At 51.5% G+C, this 18212-nt stretch overlaps 1 protein-coding gene across 1 annotated transcript in view; it reads right to left on the bottom strand.

Annotated features, from left to right (window-relative positions):
• The window catches only part of TBX5 (T-box transcription factor 5), a 46761-nt gene extending 30204 nt beyond the window's left edge, over positions 1-16557 (bottom strand). Inside the window, exons 1-6 of the mRNA XM_012761780.2 lie at positions 15943-16557; positions 14063-14247; positions 12265-12359; positions 9956-10075; positions 9016-9163; positions 5219-5371 (exon numbers count right to left, since the gene is read on the bottom strand). Coding sequence (XP_012617234.2) covers positions 5219-5371; positions 9016-9163; positions 9956-10075; positions 12265-12359; positions 14063-14209 — 663 coding nt within the window. The 5' untranslated portion in view covers positions 14210-14247; positions 15943-16557. The remainder of the gene's footprint in view (positions 1-5218; positions 5372-9015; positions 9164-9955; positions 10076-12264; positions 12360-14062; positions 14248-15942) is intronic.
• Between the last annotated feature and the right edge of the window lie 1655 nt (positions 16558-18212).

Here is an 18212-nt window from a genome sequence, read left to right on the forward strand (position 1 = left end):
CTTCTTACTCAACTTTGCTGTGAACCTAAAACTGCTCTAAAAATTAAAGCCTATTTCAAAATACTTTTTAAAATATGCATGTATATATTGGTGCATGTGTGTGTGTGTGTGTGTGTGTGTGTGTGTGTGTGTGAGTATGCACATTCTCCCCTCCCTCATTTTTTTTTTAACTTTTCCCATTCCTGTAGCTTTCAGATTTTGCCTTGATTCTTCAGAATGAGTAGAAAAGTCTATAAAATCCTATTGGAAAACCAGTCAGTCTCTAAGACGTGCACTCCTGAATTCAGTCGTATGTTAAGAGTCTAAAAGCCCATCACTAACGGGACTTTCTTTCTCACCCAGGCTTTCTCACAATAAAATGCCACCCAGTTGACCGTAAATCACTTTTTTAAATGAACTAACAAAAAAGCAAAAGATTCATCATTCAAAGGGGTGCCACAGCCTGAGCAACATAGTGAAATCTCATTTCTATAAAAAATAGGAAAATTAGCCTGGTATGCCTGTAATCCCAGCACTTTGGGAGGCCAAGGCAGGAGGATCACTTGAGCCCAGGAGTGAGCTACGATCTCCACATGGCACTACAGCCTGGGTGACAGAGCGAGACCCTAGCTCAAAATAAACAAATAAATAAAAATAAAAAGAAGTGGAAGAAATCCTCCCTCCCTCCACCAGCACCTCCCTCACCGCCTCCCCTCCCCCACCCCAGTCACGAAAGCAAATGCGAAAGACAGTGAGTATGTGGCATCAGGGTGGAATGAGTGCCCAGTTGACAATGTCACTGCACCACCAAGAACTCAGGACAAGAAATTGTCCCAATGGAAAGAAAAAAAAGGGGGGGTGTGAATTTTATTTTATCAGCAAAACTTTGGTGCTCAAACCCATTCCTTGCACTTCAAGCATGCTTGCTACTACCTAGTTCTTATGCTTATCCATAGCTTGCAAAAACATGATTGCATACAATAAGCACAATTTGCTACATATATGCTTAGGTGTGTGGCTCTTACATTCAACTTCTCCTGCAGACTAAGTACACAGGCCTACAAAGACATAAAAATTACCCTGGAGAAATGTTAACATACACGCTTATCTGCAAGGGAAAATATCTGTCTTATTTTGTATATGTCCGCTCCCAAACTATAACCCTGTTTATAAAATTCCCTTCCTGATACGCTGTGTGTTAGCTCCTGAGTATACATACCGATCCACTTGGATGCCCATTCTACCAAAAGGCCCCACTGCTACTGACTTCTATTCACCGTACAAATGTACTCCCTTCAAAATCAACATAAAACCGGATATCCGGGGGAGAACTGGGGGGAGGGGGACGAATATAAATGCCAGCTCCAACCCGTAAGACAGAGGTTGTAAAAATTAATGAGAATAATTGTTGTGAATTCTCGCTTTTGAAAAAAACTAAAAAAAATTTTAAAAACCCTCACGAGGGCCAAAAATCTTAATTATGTCTCTCTATTAAGGGTTCATTTCCTGGTCCCAACCAGAAAACTCATACCTCATAAATACAGACCCCTTACACAATGATTTAAGCAGGAGGAAAATGCCTTTTAATGGCAAAGTGAGTTAATATCGGGGGATAGTCGTGCTTGCATACACAGCCATTGTTGCAAGAACAGGGAAATGAAATGCCCACGTGACCTTTTTTTAACACCTAAATATTTCTAGGGATTGCCCTGGGAGTTGCTGACAACTGCAGTGAAAACTTTACAAAAACATGTTTCACGGAATGAACGTCACTGGGGAAGATTTGAGTTTTTAAATATCTTTTTCAAGCTGTCAACCATCTGGGGAAATAACTCCCAAATCCAGCTTAGGATCACAGCTGGGCTGAGGAAATATGTCTAGTCTTTAGGAGCCCTGTGGTATATAGGTAAGTGACTGCAGCCTAAGAAATGAACCCCACACCACAAACCTACCTCCACCTGGTACCTAGAGAAAGATCATTCGAAAGGCACTGAGCCCTTTTGACCAAAAAAAAACGATGGCTCTTATTTTCCCAAATTGTCCTAGCAATTTAAGCACATGGACTGCTTTTCTTTCCCTGGTCATTTATCCAAAGCAAAATGGCTAGACAAATAGTCCTTGAATTGACGACATGATCAGGGAACGAGCCAACTAAACCACAAAGACTAACATTTGCAGTTGTTTTTCAACCACAGTAATAACGACTTATTTAAAATCTCAGTCTTTCAGATTCTAAAATAGCCAGGAAAGGAGTTACATAGAGTAGGCAAAGAGTTTCCTGGAGTCTGCATTTTGGAGGGAAATGCCCTGTGAATAAATGGATCCGTTAAGTAGTCAATCAATGATCCAATCCTCACTAACACACTGAGTAACTCTATGCCAGGCCCTACCCTACACACTTTCTGTAGATTATCTCATTTCATCCTCATAATGACCCTATGAGGTGAGTTCTTTTATTATCCCCATTTTACAGATGGGGAAATGGATTTGCACTTGGGCAGTCTACCTCCAGAGTCTACACCTTAACCCTACTCCGTGGTGAGTAAGCGCTCAGCTGGCTTCTACCCATGAAGTCAGAAGTCTCAACACTCCGTCCAGGTGGGACAATAAAGTATCAAGACTGAGTCCACAAATCACAGGCACCCCTGGCCTGCTATTTAAATCACACATCATATATCCATGCAGGAAAGGTTTTTGCAGGGGCCTTGAGCTTGACTGGGAAATCGTACTGCTTTGGACTTGCTCCTGACAAAGAAACTAGGTGCCTTCAATATGCTACGTGTGAGAAGTGGGAGAGGGTAACAGAAAGTTGCCTCCTGTGAAATCCCCCTTCTGGGTGCCAAAGACCCTGTCAGCCTGGCTAAACAGACTACGTACAGCTCATCTGACCCAACCAATAAAGAAAAAAAATATATAAATTTCTATGTGTGAACCCTTTATGTGGTCACCAAATACACATATATCCAAATGTGTATTTAGAGTCACACATTTTTAGATCCGTGAACATTCAGACACATGATTCCTTAGATTGTACTACAAAAATCACACATACACACCCCATTGGGCTGGCACCAATTCATGCACATAGATCACAACATGTATGCACCGGAGAATACATTTGCTTTAAAATAGAAAATTTTTTTTTTGGGGGGGGTCGGGTGTAACTTGAAGTTACGGTGACAGTTTTGCAGATACATACATGGCAATTTATCAAATTGTGTACTTCAAATATTGCAGTTTATTGGGTGACAGTTATGCCCCAATAAAGCTAAAAACAAAGAGGGAGAAGGAGAGAGACAGTGTGTGTGTGTGTTTCCCCAGACCTTTCCACATCTAATGGGTCCCGAAGTCATTACTACACAGAACTTAGGAATTTCCCCCGAAGAACCTGAGCACCCACATGGCTTTTTGGCAGGTCACTTTTATATGTCCACCCCTTCCTGTCCTTCCTGTGCAAACCTGGGCTGTCTTGGGAGAAAGAAAAAAAAAAGATCTAACATATTTTTGGACCCTCTGTCAGGTCCCCATAAGCATATATATATGGAGAATCAAGCTTTCTTATTGCTATTTTTTTCCATTCTTTTTTTCCTGCTACTGCCACTACAAAGTTAAACACAGGTTTACAGCAGCCATCAAGGAAACCAGTTTCAAGGAGCCAGACTCAAATTAGCCTAAAATCATTTTGCAACTTTCAGGGGCATTCGACTTTCCCTGTTTTGTTCTTGCTGATTCAACAATCTGGGGGAACTCAGAAAATTCTGCCTTCGCCTTTAAAATGTCACTGTGTTCAGAGAGAAGAAAGCTCTCTCTAGACTTGGGTTCCAAGACAGGTCTTGCAGCCTGGGGAGGACCATCCATCACAGCTTGGCCTGGACACAGACAACCTGGATTTGGAGATAACCCAAGGCATTTTGTAACAGCCCTGGCCTCAGTGGGGGCGTTATCTGCCAATCCAGCCTGCACTGTAATGACCTTCACAGGGGGACTGGAGGATTTAGGGTGTAAAGCCTCCCTCTTGTCCTTCTCTGGCCTCTCCTATGAGGCTCAGAGCCCCTGCAAGGTGCTTGCTAGTGGGAACAGGAGCTATGAAGGGGGAAAAGTGCCACCATCCCCACATCCATCTAGGTAAGTTGCAGATCCCACGTGGACCCCCCCTCTCTATGTTGCCCTCCCACAGCCATCTAACCCCAAATCACGGCCTACTACTCCAGCACCTATTATTTGCCTCTCCGATTCCAGATCTTTTCATAACAAGGCTTAGGAAACATCAAATCCCTCCCGCCACCCACAATCAAATGAATCCACGTGCACTCAGGTATCTAAAGAACAGAGGTGGACTATGACAAGTCAAGACAAGCTCCTTCTCCAGGGGAAAAATAGAAGATATTCCCACACAATCTGTGGTCATAGATAGCCTGCTCCAATGTCATTGTCAATCTTTGAAATGGCAAAATCAGGGCCTGGACTTTGAACAACATGGAGTCTGACGTTTACACAATCCATCCGGCACCGTCCCACCTCTATACCAAACTGCAGCCACCTTTTCCCAAAAAACACATGTGCTCTGTGTGCCCCATGGCTCCCCTCCCCAAGCTGTAGGCTGACATCGAAGTCCCAGGACCGCCAGTGGCATAGGTTACTCCGTTTTTGTTTTAACAAGGCCAATCTTGCTTGAGAATGCGGTCTGGGGTCAGTAGTTACAGAAACAATTGGGAAAGCATCCAGAAAATCCAATCCCAAGGTTTCCAGCGACTTTGCCACCTGCCCCGCTACCAGCTGAGGTACATCTAAAAGGCACAGTGGAGGCAAAGAGGAAACTGACCCCAACAGAAAAGGTGGCCCCACAAAGGGTGGCCCCAGGTCCCTGCCCAAGAGCACAGAGCCATGCCATAAAGTGACTTGTCTTTCCACTAAGCATTTCGTGAGTTCCACGGGCATTGCCTTCTTGTGTCATTTGAGTGTGTGGCCATCTTTGGTTTGGCGAGTTTGTTTCTAACTGGTGTGTGTGTGCATTTGTGTGGTTGTGACGGTAGTAGTGCCAAGCCCGTGAATTAGCACAAACAGCTACAATCCTTAGGTTACATCTTTGTCCTCACCCCGGTACCCCGGGGTCAAAGTTAGTGCCCACTATTTGCTAGCTATTGGAAGATCCAAGACACCCTTAAAGTATGAAGGTCTATATCCACACACACAAAAAAACAGGCAGTTCCAGGAGCTTGTTCCTGGGTGTGGGGCTTACCTTGTGGTTCTGGTAGGAAGTGACGGCAATAAACGCTGTCTCAGGAAAGACGTGGGTGCAGAACGCCGTATTTTTTGAGCCAAATCCATTATTTTCATCCGCTTTCACTATGTGTAATCTGGGCTGGTATTTGTGCATGGAATTTAGAATAATCTAAAAATAATAAAGAAAATGAGATTGTAGGAAAATCAAAACTCCCTTTGTTTCCAGATAAAACCCCGCTCCCACCCCCCAAATTAGCCTCATTACATAGGCTCTCTCTGAAAAACAGATTTTTTTTTCCTCCTGTTTTGAAAAGGAGCCAGTGATTTCATTAAAAAGAAACATTTCAAAAATGACAATTTCCAACCCAAAAAGCCAGGGTAATATTCCAGGAATCTACCCAAGGCACACAGGGCAGTAAATCAGAAATCTTAATAAAGTTTGCTTAATAAATTAACTCCCTGCGTAGGGCACTTCCCGCCCCCAACAGGAGCTGAGCGAGCTGGGGAGCAAGGAGTCTGGGGGAAGCCTGGGTGGCAATTTTGGAAGGAGGAGGGGGAGAGAAACAAACAAATAAATAAACATACAAATAACCCCACACTCCACCCCCCCCCAAAAAAAAACAACCTCTAAGGGATGCAAGGTAAGAGACTAAATATTTGCAAAACTGGAATAAAAATCACCAGTTCACTGCATAGCCTTTTTCGGAGACTTTGGGTGGGTTAACAAACCTCGAATCTTGGCTCTTTGTTTGGAGAACAAGCAAAGTGGAGTTCATGAAAAAAGGAGGATAGGAAGGGGCCATCTGGCCTCAGAGGATAGGGAGATGATGTGGGGAGGAAGCGCCCCCCACTTCCACCCCTCAAAGAAGGGGCTGTTTTCCCTGGAGGCTCCATTTCCCCAACTTCACCAACATTTCTGGAGTCACAACGAGAATTTATCTCCAGGCTTAGCCCCAGACAGGGCTGCTACGTCTGCTTTTTTGGGCATAATCTCTTTCTCCTTCCTTCCTATCTTCCCCGCGTTAGGGGCACCCCCAGGGACAAGTGGGGTCTTGCTGCCTGAGCCCTGCTGTTATTCTCACAACTACTAGTGCCATTTTTAGGGGGAGGACCTCCAGCCTGCACGTTCCTGCTGGGGCCAGGACTAGTCACAGGCAAAGCGGGTTTGTTGTTCCGACGACCGCTGGGTAACGCTAATACTGACCAAAAACGCTCTGATCCTTGCGCACCGAATTGGGGGGAATCGCCGCATTTAGTGTCCTGAAAGTCTGGCCTGTTTTTTCCCCACGACCGCGACCTGGAGCGGCCGAGGTTGTCTCGGGGTCTTTGATTATTTGCATTGATGACCCTGGAGCAGGACTCTGGGACCGACCCTGGAGACCGGAGCGGGGGGAGGGGAGCGCTGCCGGGCGGGGGAGGGGCGAGCGGCTTTCGGCCCAGGGGCTGCCCGACCCCGGGGCGAGCGGCTCTAATCTCAGGCCGCCGTGGCCCGGCCGCCTCCCCGGCCGATAGCGACGCCGACCGGGGCGGCGTGGCGACAGAGAGACGCAGCGGGGCCCCGCCGGCCGCCACAGCCCCTGGCCGGCGCGGCCATCGTCCCGGCTTAGCCAAATTGCTTTGACGGCTGGGGACAGTGTGGAGACATCAGCGCGAGGGCGATCTAATGGCTCCTAATTTCATTAGGGCGGCTCGGGATTAAAAATCCGGAGTTTGGGGTGGAAACGTGCAGTAACCGGGCGGGCCGAGCAGCTCCACGCACCTGGAACTCGCGGGGGGTGCTCCGAATCTGGTGGCAGGGCTGCGCGCCATCCACCCCAGAGCAGCCCCAAAGGCACGCACAGGGGAGCAAAAGCTAGGAGCCGAAGTGAGGTTGGGCACAGTCCCACTCCCTGGCACCAAGGTCCCGACCCAGAAGGAAGCCAGCAGAGAGACGCATATGGGACCTTTACAAAATGGTCCAGTTCGCCCTGGTGCTTCAACCCAAGCGTTGTTGGGTACCGGCAGACGCACCCCAGACACCGGACAGCCCACGCCCAGGAAAGCGCCACCATCAGCGGGGGAAACACAAGCAAGAGGAATACTGTGGGCAAAACACAGTGTTCGCACAGAAAGGAGACTCCGAATTTTCCCTGGCAATGCTTCCTGCGCCCTCCCAGCCGCTGGGAAAGAGAATGGGACTTTCTCCTCTCTGGCCAACGGTTCCATCTCCTCGCCACCCACACGTTGAGAGCAGCACGAAGCCATCCGTGGAGGACCCTGAGGTCCTCTCCCCACCCCAGGTCCCCATGGGTTCCGAGCGTCAGCCCTAAGACCTTGGAGAAGCAGATTTCTCAGTGGGCCCTTCACAAACCACCCTTCCTCTTCACCAAACCCATTCCCACCTGGTCCCTTCCTGGCCCTAAACGGGGGACCACGTGTCTGTTTGTGGCTTCTCTGTGGAGCAACCTGGCAGGACAGGGAACTACTTCTGGAATGAGAGAGAAGTAGCCTCAAATCTCTGTTCCCAAATACAAGCTGTATGACCTTGGGCAAGTTGCCTCCCCTGCCTGGACTCCTTTTCACAAAGGAGCACCTTTCTGCCCTCCTCCCCAGGCTGCCAGGAAGAAGATCAAATGCCCCAAGACAAGGAATGAGCCCACTCGTACGGAGGAATCGTTGAGCTAAAGTTTCTAAAGGCTGAATTCAGAGACTGTGTTCTGTTCTGGTGATTAATTATTTCTGACAAAAGATTTAGGGACACTTTCCCCAAAATCTAAAAATCAGTGCTTTGTTCTTTGTTTCTTTTTGGGGAAGAGGACTGATGACCTCCTGAGAATCCACTAAAAGCTACACATTTCCATGGGGGAGGGGGAGGGTGCAGCATATTCAATATCCTGCATTCGGTTTCAGAGAATTCATCAGGCTCCTCCTGGGCCAACCCAGACTCCAGGTTTAGGAGCCTGGTTTAGGTGTGCCTGCTCTGGGTGCGGGGTGGGGAGGGAAAAGGCTGGATGTTGGGGAAAATAAATCTGCTCAAGAGTATCAGCTAAAGGGGGTGCTGGCAAGAGGAGAGCTCTCCTCTCCTCTTGTGGGTTCACCCCCTATTGTAAAAGAGAGGGCAGGTGACTTGGGCTCTCTCTCCCACCTGGGACATCCCAATAATAAGGCAAGGTTGGGAAGGGGGTAGGGAAGGTATATGGCTCCCACTGTGGTCCGGCCTCTATGAGGTGTGCACTTGGTACCTCTAAGCTAGAGGGTCCATGTTTTCTGCAAGACTGAAACAGCCTCCCTGCCCTAGCCAGGGATTGGGTTCCCGGCCCTAGTGTCCAGGCTTGGAAAGGGCAGTTTCAGTCATGCCTCCATTCCTGCCCCTCAGCAAAGGCAGAGGGTCAGGTATGGCAGCCAGGATGCAGCCCCGGCAGGAGAACCAGGGTCCTACCTCCTGCCACCAGGGAAAGATGGACCCAGAGCTGGGGAGGGTGTAGCGCAGGGAGGATGGCTGCGAAGGGCAAACATCTGAGTAGGAGAATAGTGCAGACAGAAGAAGACATGGTAAGAAGAAAAAGAAAGCAAAGGGAAAGCCAAGTGAGAAGGTGAAAGAAATAAGAGAAAAGGAAAGAGAGAAGAGATGAGAAACGGGGGGGGGGGGGGGGGGGAATAGGAAGAAGAAGGAAGTTCAGATCAAGAAAGTAGAGGAGGAAAGAGACCAAAAAGGGAAACAAAAACCTAGCAAAAAAACAAGGAGAAGCACATGGGCACAAAGGAGCCAAGAAGATCAAGAAGCCCAGTGAGAAGGGAGACAGAGGAGAGAGGACTGGAGGAGGCGGTACTCACATGCCCAAATGGGTCCAGGTGGTTGTTGGTGAGCTTGAGTTTCTGGAAGGAGACGAGCTGCCGCATCCAGTGCGCCCCGGTGGCTGGGGAGTCCGGGTGCACGTAGAGGCGGCCGGGCATGGCTGGCTCGGCTTTGCCGGTCACAGACCTAGACCAAGGAGAGGTGTCACCGAATGCTCCGCAAGGCCCAGAGGTAGTGAGTGCATCGCATGGAGGCGTGATCGGTTGGTTCACTCGCCAAGTGAGGGTTGCTGAGCTGGGAATGATCTAGAAACGGCCTGACCCTCCAGTCTTCCGCCGCTACCCCAGAGTGCCTGGCACCAGGGCCAAGGCAACCCCCCAGCCCCATCTCTTTCTTCTTTCACCTATTCCTTCCCCAGTAGCCTTTCGCTGCCCACAAACAATAGGCTGGTTTCTGAAGGTCTGGGTGTGCAAAAAGTCTAGAAAACTCCTTGAGGGCTTTCAAAGGGGGATTTCCTTTTCAGGCCTCTGCACTATTGGCAGCCGTGGCAGCAATCCACCCAAGGAATGGGCCTCTCCTCTCTTGCCCCCTTCACTCAAATACCACGGGTAGACTTTGCAATTTTATAAAAGCCATGTTCAAAGCAGGTAACTCATAAAAAATAACTGTAAATGGTTTTATGCCCCCAGAAATAACTCCAGCATTTGGTAACAATACCCCTTTCAAAAATCCACAACCCACGGGTGCAGCAATAGATACAGGCACCTCGGTTCCTCTGAGCCTTAGTTTTCTCATCTATAAAATGGGAGCAAATAGCTGCTGTTCCTCTCAGAGTGGCCCGCAGGAAGCAATGCAATAGGCACACAGAAGCCTCTAGCACACAGTAGGAGCTCAAGAAATGTTTATTGGTTCCATTTTGGGGCAGGGGTCCCAATTTCCTCCCTCCCCTCTCCACCTGCCACTCCCGTGCCTACCTACCATTTATTATCTGCGAACTTGTATCTGTGGTCGTCGGCAGGAACAATGTCCATGAGGAGAATGTACTTCGTTTTGGGATTAAGGCCAGTCACCTTCACTTTGTAACTGGGAAACATCCGCCTAGGAGAGAGGGACGGGAGAAGAAAGGGGCGTGGGAATCCGTGCCAATATTCTGAAGCCAGTGTCCACAGATTTTAATGGAAGAAATGATTCTTTGGGCAAGGTGGAGGAGAAAACTGGCCCCGCTCCGCCCTCACCAAGATCCACGCCGGGATTCCCTTGGGGTTTCGAGGAGGGAACCGCCAAGGGAGGAGAAAGCTGCAGGCGGCGGCTGTAGGTACCCAAGGAGGAAGACGGAAGGCAGAAGGCTTGTGCTTCTAGAGAACTGCTTCCAAAGAAGCCTGAAAGGGACCCCCATTTCCACTCTCGCTAGGTGCTCTTTCTCAGAGCCAGACACCTACTATTTTAGGGGAGCGGAGGCTTATTAGGTACAAAGCTGGCCGCCTTCTCTGTCCCGCCAGGTGCGTCCGCCTGTCCTCCCAGCGCAGCGGTGTCACGTGTACACCAAGGTGCGCGCACCCGGGGGATGTCCGGTGTGGGTGCACACGCGCGGCCTGCCCTGGCTTTGGTCCCCTGCCCCAGAGATGGGGGGAAGCCGAGGCTCCCAGTACACCTCCGCCGGTGACTTCTGACACAGGTCTCTAGCAGGCGTTTATTCCTAAATTCCGCACGACATCTCCAAAGGCATCTGGCACTCTTCTTCCTTGGAGAAGCTAAACTCCTTGGCCCTCAGCAAAGAAATTCCAAACCTACCCGGATTTAGTTTCAGAAAGAGTTGGGGCCCCGAACTAGCATCTGGTCGTTAGAAAGGCGGTGGCGATGGCGCAGAACTACGATGGCCCGGCTACCTCTCCGCACCCCGGCCCCGCGCACTCCAAATTCCCATTCCGCTCTGGAGGAGCAGGCCCCAGAAAGCAAGGATTCTCAAGGCTGGCCTGAGGCCAAAGGACCGGTTGCTGGATCTTGGCTGGCTCTGCGAGGGCCGGAAGGGGTGAACCGAGGCCTCTCCCTTCAAGCCACCAAGCCGAAGCCTCGCGGCGTTTATCCGCCTGAGCGAGCGCGCCTGGAGGCGGAGGCGCAGGAGACTCCGCGGGCCTTTTATAGCTAAATCCTCTCGGCTCGGGCTGGGGGGGAAGAAGGAGCCCGGCGGTGTCTTTCCTTCCTGGGGGAATGGGAAGAGGACCGCGGTTCGTTGGTATAAACAGAACGCGCCTCCTAGTTCACCCAGGCCTTGGGCCGAGCGGGGAGCAGACATTGTTTAATTTTAAATAATAATAAATGTCACCGTTGTCAGTTTATGGAGGGAGGCTTCAGCTGGAGAACCCGGGGCATCTAGAGAGGCGGCTCTACCCTCCCCCTTCACACGGTCGGTGGCTCGGGCCTACGGGCCTCTGGCTTCACACCACGCCTGCTCCGGGCGGCCCCCGGCTTTGGGCCCTTCGGGACGCGGAGGACCCGTGTGCGCCCCGGTAGGGAGGTGGCGAGGCCTGGGCACGCGCGCGCACACGTCGAAACCCGCTCGGCCCCGCTCTCCCACCCCCTCCTCCAGAAGTCTAGCATTTCCAGCTCAGCCTCCGCGAGCTTTTAAGAGGAACTCTGGGGCGAGTGTCGTGCGAAGCTGCCATGTTTATCGGTGTCTGGATATAGAGCCCGGCCGAGCCCCGGTTGAGTTTCAAAGGCTTCGCCTGCTTTCTATAAACAATGAAAGGGGTAGCGAGTACATTCGACCGATTCAGAGTCTGGCAATCGGGTGGGACCCTGGAGCCACTCCAAGGTCAGAGAGGGTGGGGATGGGGGTGGGGGCGAGGACTCCAGTCCGAGACCTATGAAACCCAAAGCCCTCCTCGAATCTGCCTTCTCTGCGCTTCTCTGTTAGCCCTTTCTCTCTTCTCCCTCTTCCCTCTTTCTCTACTAATCCGTCCAGATAGTGCGGCCTCCCAGGCTCTTGAGTCTTTTTATATACGAGATGGAAGAAATGCCCCATTTGCGGAGTCCAACATTTGCAGTATTGCCCCCACCCTGCCGGCCATCAGCGGAAGAATTCTTCCTGTGCCTCTGTAACCAGAATCGGGTCAAACAAAATATATCCCTCTCTCTTTCCCCTCTCCTTTATTCTGTTTTCTCTCTGTCCTTTCCCCTTTCCCCATCTCCCTTCTCTCTTCTCTCCCAAGCCACCTTTTCTTCTTCCTTCTCTTCTTCGCCTCTCCCACGGTTTCCCTGTGCGCCTCCTGCGCAACCAACCGCCTCACCTTCCAGCCTTGGTGATGATCATCTCCGTGCCCACTTCATGGAATTTCAGCCACAGTTCTCTTTCATGGAGAAACACCTTGATTCCTTCCATGCCCTGCAGGAAGGAAAGGAAAGTCACAAGGAGCCCTGGCAGCAGTGGGTATTCCTTGCCCAAACTCCCCCCCAAATGCAGAGACAGCTCCGCCTGCCCCCTGGAGCCCGAGGAGCTCAGAGTGTGCAAAGCACCCCAGCCCACTGCAGACTTTTCTGGGCTCTGGAGCGCCCAACAGCCCCTGCACAGGACTCCCTGTGGAGGCTCAGTCCCACAGGAGGTTTCCAACAACCTTCCCCACCAACGCAAGGCTACAGAATACTCGCCAATCATTGGAGGGTCCCGGAATGTCAGTGGGGAGGACCAGGCTGAGAAAATATGGGGCCAATTTCAATCTGCTTTAGACAAGATATACTTAAAAAAAAAAACTCAATCTAGAAAATCTCACTCAGGATACTCTTACGAAGACACCCAGATGCTCACATGCAAAACATACAGATGTGCAAATACTGTATATGTGCTAGGTTATTCTTGACCATGGAGGGTGCTAATATGAACATGTATGACATTTGAAACTCAAAAATGTTTATATTAACATATGCTCTCATAGACCAGAACAAACATGAATTGATTCTCACTGTCTATATTAATAAACTTGTCCGGCTCTCCTTGCATCCAGCTCTGTTACCTTTGAGCTATTTTGATTACGGGGCATTAAAGGGCTGAAGCCATTTAACATTTCCAATTTCAACTAAGTTATTTTACAGAACCGATGCAAAAAGAAATTATATACCAAGTCTTCGTTTTGAAATAATTTGTAATATCTAGAAAGTGGATTTGGTTTTTCTTAAAAGAAAAAAAAAAAACTCTGTAACTTTCCCAAACTGTGCTGATGTTCTCTGCTTCTGTACAAATGAACACGCATTTTCCTGAAACGTGAAGGCAGAGGAGAGAAGCTATGAAAAAGCCAAGAAGGACGTTGAAATCCCAAGGAAGGGTTTCAGCTAAGTGGATGTGTCTCTTTTGGTCAAGGCACCCTGCTCTGAGCCATGCGACACCTATTTAAAAATGGCCTGAGTCTACAAGGGCCTCCTTGAGCACCCAGTGCGCCTCCGGGTTTAGGGCACAGCAGAGCGCAAGGCTCCTCCCTCTACTCAGGCCCAGCTGGTAGTCAGGCGAGCCCAGGCCGTGGTGCCCTCCCAGCCCAGCCCAGCCCTGAGCTCCCTGCGGCCGGCGAGGGCGCGCCAGCCCGCCAGGCCCCGACCGCAAGACAAATGGTGCGGCGCGCGGGTCTAGGCGGCGGCGTGGAGGAGGCAGGCGGAGGCGAAGGCTACGAAAGATCTGAAGAGGGGTCAAGCCATCGCTCATGCCGGCCTGAAGCGGCCGCTCACCCTGCCCTTATTAAGACGCTCGGGGCCCATTCTACACCCCGTGCAGCAGGAAAGGAATTATTGGAGCATTAGCTGACCCCAAATAGCCAGATAATTGAGGTTTCTCTAACAATTTAAATAAATTTCAAAAATCCTCTGGCCATAAAGATAATCGTCACAATAAAGTGGCTGGAATATAATGGCACTGGGGGAAACAGGTCAGAGAAAGGTGGAGTTCACTGGGAATAAAAAGAAAAGGAGAAAATAATGGGCAGTGGGCTCTTTTTTAAAATTTATTTCTTTTTCCTTTGCTTTTCTTTCTTTTTTTCCCTGCTCCCAGAACATTGGCTTTGGTCTCTGCAAGGGGTGCCCTCCGGGGGCTGGAGCTTTTCTTACCTGCTGGGTGAAGGCAGCCTGCGGGGACGACGGGGACTTGCTGGGGGCCCCTAGCGTGCTCTCTGGTTTTGAGTCGCAGGGCAGGTCTTTTGAGTCTGGCTCCAGAGGCGTGTGCGCCAGGCCAAAGCCCTCGTCTGCGTCAGCCATGGTGCACCCGGGGCCCTGCGCCCGCGCCAGGTTCTGCTCTGAAGAGGAGAAGGGGAGAGAGAGAGAAGGAGGAGGAGGAGGAGGAAGAGGAGGAGGGTTGGAGAGCTTAGTTCTAAGAGGGAGCAGTTTCACCCCCAGTTTCCAGCTACCAGCGCCTCCCTCCCCAAATGAAGGAGGCTGCAGAAGGTCCTATTATTATTATCATTACTGTTACTTTACGACCAACCTCTTGCAAAAGACCCAAGTCAGACCTTCACGAGGCGAGGCCCGCATCTCCCCACTGCAGGCTCTCCCTGATAAGCAAGCTGCCAGTCAAATTTGTCTGGACTTCTGGAAGAGCCAATAAAGATAAGCCGTCGGTATTTTTGGAAGCCATTGGGTAGGAACCAAAAACAAAACAAAACAAAAACCCAGTGTCCTTTTGAGAATTTTTTTTTTTTTGTCAAATTACAGAAGGCCATCAGAGCTCTTTTTCTTAAACCTCACAAGAGGAATCATTCTCTGCAACAGGCCAAATGCCCGCAATAACCCGCTTCTTGCAAAATCAAAAACACAGGAGGGCAAGGACGTGCAGATTGACACACTAGATTCCAAAGAGAATCCGTGTGCATTTTTTATCTGTTATAAGCCTTAAGATTGAAAGCCCTTTACAATTAAAAGTCCTTTCCTTTCCTTCAATCTTAAGCAAGATTCGTTAAAAAAATAAAAATAGCCAAACAGGAGACTGGCAGGGCAAAGCCACCGCGCAGCAGGTCTGAGGGAGTCGCGGGCTGGGTGCCCCCCGCAAGCGCTCTGCCGCAGGCCGGGGTGGCTGGCGGGCATCTTGTGGAGAGGCCAGGCGGAGGGGAGCTTCTCCGAGCTTCAGCCAGGCCGGACTCGCTGAAACCGCAGGCCCAGGCTTGGGGTTGGAGAGGACAAAACCAGTCTCAGATAAGTCCCGGGCTACAGGCATTGAATTGGCGGCGCGAGTGCCCCCGCGGTGCGTGGAACCACCCAGGTTTGCAGGCTAGGAGCTTGGAACACGCAGAGTAGCCGCTGCAGAACTGTTCCAGCCCGGGTGAGCCTGCCTCCTGCTCTCTGATCTCCTCCCAGTCTCCTCTCCGTTTTCGAGCAGAGATTCCTCCACTCCCCCCAAAAATAACCCGGAAAGACTTTAAGAAGGGGGCGCAAGCGGTGCCTCCCCCCAAATTGTAGCAGCCAGCCTAAGGTAAAGGCTGGATCCCGCTCCGGTCTGCAGTGGCCGGAGATCTAGAAATAGGGCCAAAGAGAAGGACAGCTTCTGAGGCCTGACTCCCAAGCAGCTTCCTTCATGTCGCCCTTGGGCTTTCGGGAGGCAGCGATGGGAACCCGGCAGCCCGCTCACCACAAAAGAAATCAGGGCGCCCCCAACATGCTCCCGTTCACTGCGGGCCACAGGGAGAATCCCACCCACCCGGCGCCATCGCCAGGGTCCCGGGGAGCTCTGGGCTGGCGGAGGCAAACAAGATGCGCTTTGACAGAACCAGGCCGTGCGCCCTGCAAACCTCAACGCCGCTTCCGCAGCCGCGGCCGCCTCCTGGGCTCCACTTGCTGGGGAGCTCCGGGCCGCGCAAAAGCGCTGCAAGCCGCAGCAGGGCTCTGCAGACGCCGGGCGAGGATGCAGTCCGCCATTCGCGCCGCCCGCGCCGCCCGCGCCGCTCGCCTGGCGGGCCGCCCCCCCCGCCGCAGCCTCCCGGGCCATCCCGGCCGGTTACCTCGCTCGGCGAAGCCGGTGCATTCACCACATTCCCTCTTCCTCCTAGCAGGGAAGCCGGCGGCCAGGCGGGGGTGCAGGCATGGTGGCTTCGGGCTTACGCGGGGAACTGCTCGCCCGGGCTAGCAGCTATTGCTGCCTACAAAGGCGCACCCACCGCTGGAGCCTCCGCGGCGACTGCCCACCTCCAACACACACCTCCCCCGCTTTGCGCTCCCTCTCCCTAAATGTTTCCAAGTTGGCAGGCGCCAGGAGGGCTCCAAAGAACACAAAACAGCAGCCTCCGGGCGCACCCGCCACCATGCAGTCTCAGTGCCCTGCTCTTCCCAGCACCCCCAGGGAGGGAAAGTAGGGACACAAGACCCAGCCCAGAGAATGGTCCAAGTCCTTTCGGAGAGCCGCTTTCGGGTTAAAGTTCCTGAATTTGAGGTAAGAGTCAGTCTCTCTCACTCTCTCCCTCCCTCTCCCTGTCTCTCTCTCTCTCTCTCTGAAATACAAGCCAACTCAGCTGAGCAGTGACGTTAGGTTGCCTTGATGCTCACAAAGTACTGAAATCGCCTATCCAACTAGCTCTGACTGCATGCTCGCTGCACCTCTCTCTCTCTCTCTGTCTCTCTCTGTCTCTCCACCTCCCTCCCACCATGCCTTTCTCCCTCCCCCCCAACCTTTTCCACTAGCTTTCCCGAACACTCAAATCACAGCGCGACTCTCCACCCCAAACCTACGATCACCCCCTCCTCTCCACCCCCTTCCCAACCTCCATCCATCTCTGCTTCTCTGAGCAAGCGGTGGCTGCAAAAAATCCTGTACAAATCATGGCCAAGGCTGTCGGCTTCTACCCGGAACGTAATCTCGGTCGCTCAGGCCAGGCCGTGCGGGGAGCCGGGTCTGAACGCACTGGGTGTGCACACACCCGCCGGGGGCCTCCGCGGCCTTCTCTCTCCAACGCTGACCTCCAGCCAGAGAGCTGCGTGACCCCGCCTGGCCGTCGCTCGCTGGCCCTGACATCTCCCCTCACCCCCCACTCATCACCCCCACTCTCAACGACTCCAGGGTGAAGGCAGGGTGAAGGTGGGTCGGGATCGGGACTGAGATCAAAGATGCCAAGAAATCGCTGTGGGCCCCCAGCCCCCACCCACGCGAGCCACCAGACCTCCCTAGCTCCAGGTGTACACAAGGCAGTGCCCAGTTTATTAAAATAATCAAACAGTCACTGGGGACTGGCTGGAGTTTTCAACTCCACTTGCTTCTCTCCCTGCCCTTCCCCTCTCTGAAATGCATTATTTTGAGGGTGGGTTGAAGAGGTCGATACAAGCGTAAACACAGTCAGCAGGTCTCAGTTTGAGCAGACCCAGATTGGGACATCTGGGTACCCCTGCTTGGAAGAGGTGTCAGGGGTCCCCTTCTGCTTCCCACCCTGGCCGCCTGCACCCCGTCACCCAGATCTTTTCTGGGGCTCTGATTAGAAACTTGGGCCTGCAGATCAAGGTCTGGAAAGATGGATGAAGGAAAGAGAAAAGTCCCAGCAGCCGGCCTCACCCTCTGCGGCTATTCCGATAAAACCCCAGGCCAAGCCATCACTTGCAATTTGTCAAAGTGGACTGTCTAACCCTAAATATGGATCAACAAGGGAGAAAACCAAACCTCAGTTTGCTACAGTTCTCACTCCACCTTCCAGGTTTGTTTTCAAACAGACCTTTGCCAAGTTGATTTGTTTATTTGCGAAAACACCCTCGTCCTCCCAGTCAGCTCAGAGGCCTTTGGGCTTGCTAACAAGGCAACCCCAGGTCGCAGACAAAAAAAAAAAAAAAAAAAAACAAATATGGCATCAGGATGAGCTTCAATCTCTGCATCTCTGGGAAAAGGAAGGGGAAATCCAGAAAGACCTCTCCAATCCCTTTAAATTCTCCAAGATTTGTGGATAAAATTAATTCCCATAAATAATCTGCAGGCCCCTCCAGAGAGAGAGAATCTGGACTCCCCCAAGTAATAGCTGAGCCAGATTTGCTTAGTTCATTGAGCTCAGATGGGGAGGGACATAGAGCGAAATCAGGATTTTTAAACCTTTCAGAGAATCCACAACGGCCTGCCAGGTGACAGGGGGAGGTATTCTTATGCCCGCTCATCAAAAGGACCAACACAGGGAGGGGAGTTCAGTAGGACCAAGATGGGGAGCAAAGGGGTGTTGGGCAGAGAAAGTGCAAAGAGAAACTTACTCCCTCCCCTCTTAGTTCTCCAGGATGACACTCACCTCCAAAAATCCCACCTCTT

This window comes from Microcebus murinus, chromosome 22 (assembly GCF_040939455.1).
Source record: "Microcebus murinus isolate Inina chromosome 22, M.murinus_Inina_mat1.0, whole genome shotgun sequence".
Taxonomy (NCBI): domain Eukaryota; kingdom Metazoa; phylum Chordata; class Mammalia; order Primates; family Cheirogaleidae; genus Microcebus; species Microcebus murinus.